At 51.7% G+C, this 2,817-nt stretch overlaps 1 protein-coding gene across 1 annotated transcript; it reads left to right on the forward strand.

Moving 5' to 3' along the window:
• Window positions 1–1,965, forward strand: LOC140805603 (uncharacterized). The gene has a single exon (XM_073161864.1). The coding sequence runs from the start codon at window positions 1–3 to the stop codon at window positions 1,963–1,965; it is 1,965 nt and encodes a 654-aa protein (XP_073017965.1).
• Window positions 1,966–2,817: the final 852 nt, after the last annotated feature.

The following is a 2,817-nucleotide window of genomic DNA, read 5'->3' on the forward strand; positions in this document are numbered from 1 at the left end:
ATGGTTTCCACTCGCAAAACTACTGGGAACAATTCTGGTCCTCAGAACCCTGAGGGGGGTAAGGGACCTCAAGAAAATCCATTATCCAGTCACATCCCCGAGGAGCTGGCACAATTAATAGCTGCCGCTGTCCAAAAAGCCCTCGATGAAAGGGTCCCACCCGAATCTAGCCAACCAAGGGACAATGAGGCGATGGGAGAATCTCCTCTCGAGAAAGAAAAAGACAGAGAAGAAAGTTCTCAGACGTTTTCCAAAGCTCCTACCCTCACCATGGCCCAGGAGCTGAAGGATCTAAGAAAGAAGGTGAAAGAATTGGAGGCCAGGGCCGGGTCTTCTCATATGATAACCCCGGTCAGTTCCCGGGGATGCCCTTTCTCCCCGGAGATTGTAAGCGAGCCCCTCCCTGCTCACTTCAAGACCACCAGTATCCGAGAATATGATGGAAATTCAGACCCTGAGGAGCACCTCGCCCGGTTTGAAAATATGGCGATGCTACACTGTTACCCTGACAAGATCAAATGCAAGGTATTCCTCACCACCTTGGTGGATTCTGCCCAGAGGTGGTTTGAGAAGTTGGAGCCCCGGAGCATCCAATCTTTTGAAGGTTTCAGGGACACCTTTGTACATCACTTTAGCAGCAGTAAGAAGTACAAAAAGACTGCCTTCAGCCTGTTCGAAATAAAGCAGTCAGGCGATGAATCTCTTCGGGCGTACATTCGCCGGTTCAACAAAGCATCCCTGGAAGTGCCGGCTTGTGCCCCTGAAACCAAAACTACAGCATTCACTCAAGGGCTCAGGGAAGGGGATTTTTTCCGATCCCTGGTGAAGAAACAGCCTAGGGACTTTGAAGATCTGCTATCCCGGGCAGAGAAGTATATAAATATGGAGGAAGCACAGCGACAGAAAAGGGAGTCTACCCGCAAAGAAAGAAGCGACCGGGTGGGAAAAGCTGATGATAACACCCGAGGAAATAATCTCGGGCGTTTCTCTCGATACGCCCCCATGAAGCCGCACCGGGGTGAAGGAATCCATATTTGCGACAGCGAGAAGGGAGCCAAGTCATACCGGTCGCTTCCAAGCCTGTCACATACCACCAAGATGTGCTCCTATCACGGAGAATGCGCTCACAGCACAAGTGAGTGCCGGAGAATGAAGCGAGCCCCTTCCCAGTCGGGCCCTGGTGATCAAGAGCAGTTAGCGAAGAAATCCCGGGGACCGCCGTGGGTAAGTAGAGATGCTGGGTATAGGCCGGGGGATAGAGGCCCGGTCAGACAAGAGAGGAAGGATAACGCCGGTCAAACATCTCAAAACCGGGAAAATAAAGACGGAGGAAGGTCACCGACCCTCGGGGTGATTAAAATGATCTCGGGAGGATCGACAGATGGAGATTCCAACCGGGCCAGGAAAGCACACTCCCGGCATGAGAGTTTCGGAGTGGATGATGCAGTGAGGGGTGAAGGGCCGGTTATAAGTTTTGGCCCTCGGGATCATCAAGGAGTCAGCCTCCCACACAATGACGCTTTGGTCATCCAGGCAAAAGTGGCGAATTACGATATTCGCCGGGTTTTCGTCGATTCTGGAAGCTCGGAGAACATTATTTTTCAGGAGGCCTTGAACCAGATGAATTTGGAGGATTATCAGTTGCGGCCAGTGAAAATAGCCTTATTCGGATTTGCTGGCCACACTGTCTATCCTCGAGGGGAAATCACTCTGCCCCTCACAATGGGAGCCGAGGAGCTCAGAAAGACTGTGATGACTGTTTTCACCGTGGTAAATGCCCCTACCTCTTATAATATCATTTTAGGCAGGCCATCTATGAACGCCCTTCGGGCCGTGGCCTCGACTTACCACCAGAAGCTAAAGTTCCCGGTAGGGAACAGAATTGGAGAAGTAAGGGGAGACCAGCCATCCTCCCGCAAGTGCTATGCAGAAACTGTCAAGATCGAAAATAAAAGAGCCCGATGAGATGGAGAATGCAGGAGGTCAGGGAAGGAGGAGGTGCTTTCTATCCAACAGGTGCACATGGTGGAAGATGATGAGCAGGAGGAAGTAGGCGTCTTCCCTGGACAACCCATGAAGACAACGAAAATAGCCCGGGATCTTGAGCCAGCCACCCGGGCCCAATTGCTACAATGCCTAGAGAAGAATGCGGACATCTTCGCATGGTATTCATCAGATTTGGTAGGGGTCTCCCCTCACGTGGCGGAACATCGGTTAAACATCATCCCGGGCTCCCGGGTGGTAAAACAGAGAAAGAGACACTTTGGTCCCGAAAAGGATAAGGTGATTGTTGGCCACGTGGAAGAGCTATTGAAAGCCGGACAGATCAGAGAGGTACAGTTTCCCACCTGGTTATCCAACGTAGTCTTGGTTCCCAAGTCAGCCGGCAAGTGGCGAATGTGTGTTGACTTCAGGGATCTGTATAAAGCTTGCCCAAAGGACTGCTACCCCCTGCCCCGGATTGATCAGCTGGTGGACTCGACATCAGGGTATGAGTTGTTATGTTTCATGGATGCATACCAGGGGTATCATCAAATCCCCCTGGCCCGGGAAGACCAGGAGAAAGTTAGCTTCATTACTTCGGGGGGGACTTTCTGCTATGTGGTCATGCCCTTTGGTTTGAAGAATGCCGGGGCCACATACCAAAGGTTGATGGACCGGATATTCGCCAAGCAGGCCGGGCGGAATATCGAAGTCTATGTAGATGATATCCTGGTAAAATCCCGAGCACACCCTGACTTCATCCCGGACCTCGAAGAGACCTTCTCCACTCTTCGGGAGTATGGGGTGAAGCTGAACCCGGCCAAATGCACATTT

The sequence above is a fragment of the Primulina eburnea genome, chromosome 11 (genome assembly GCF_022965805.1).
Source record: "Primulina eburnea isolate SZY01 chromosome 11, ASM2296580v1, whole genome shotgun sequence".
Classification (NCBI taxonomy): Eukaryota; Viridiplantae; Streptophyta; class Magnoliopsida; order Lamiales; family Gesneriaceae; genus Primulina; species Primulina eburnea.

Bases quoted from the DNA above. Each gene is read 5' to 3' on its own strand.
- LOC140805603 (XM_073161864.1), top strand. From the start codon at position 1: ATGGTTTCCACTCGCAAAACTACTGGGAACAATTCTGGTCCTCAGAAC.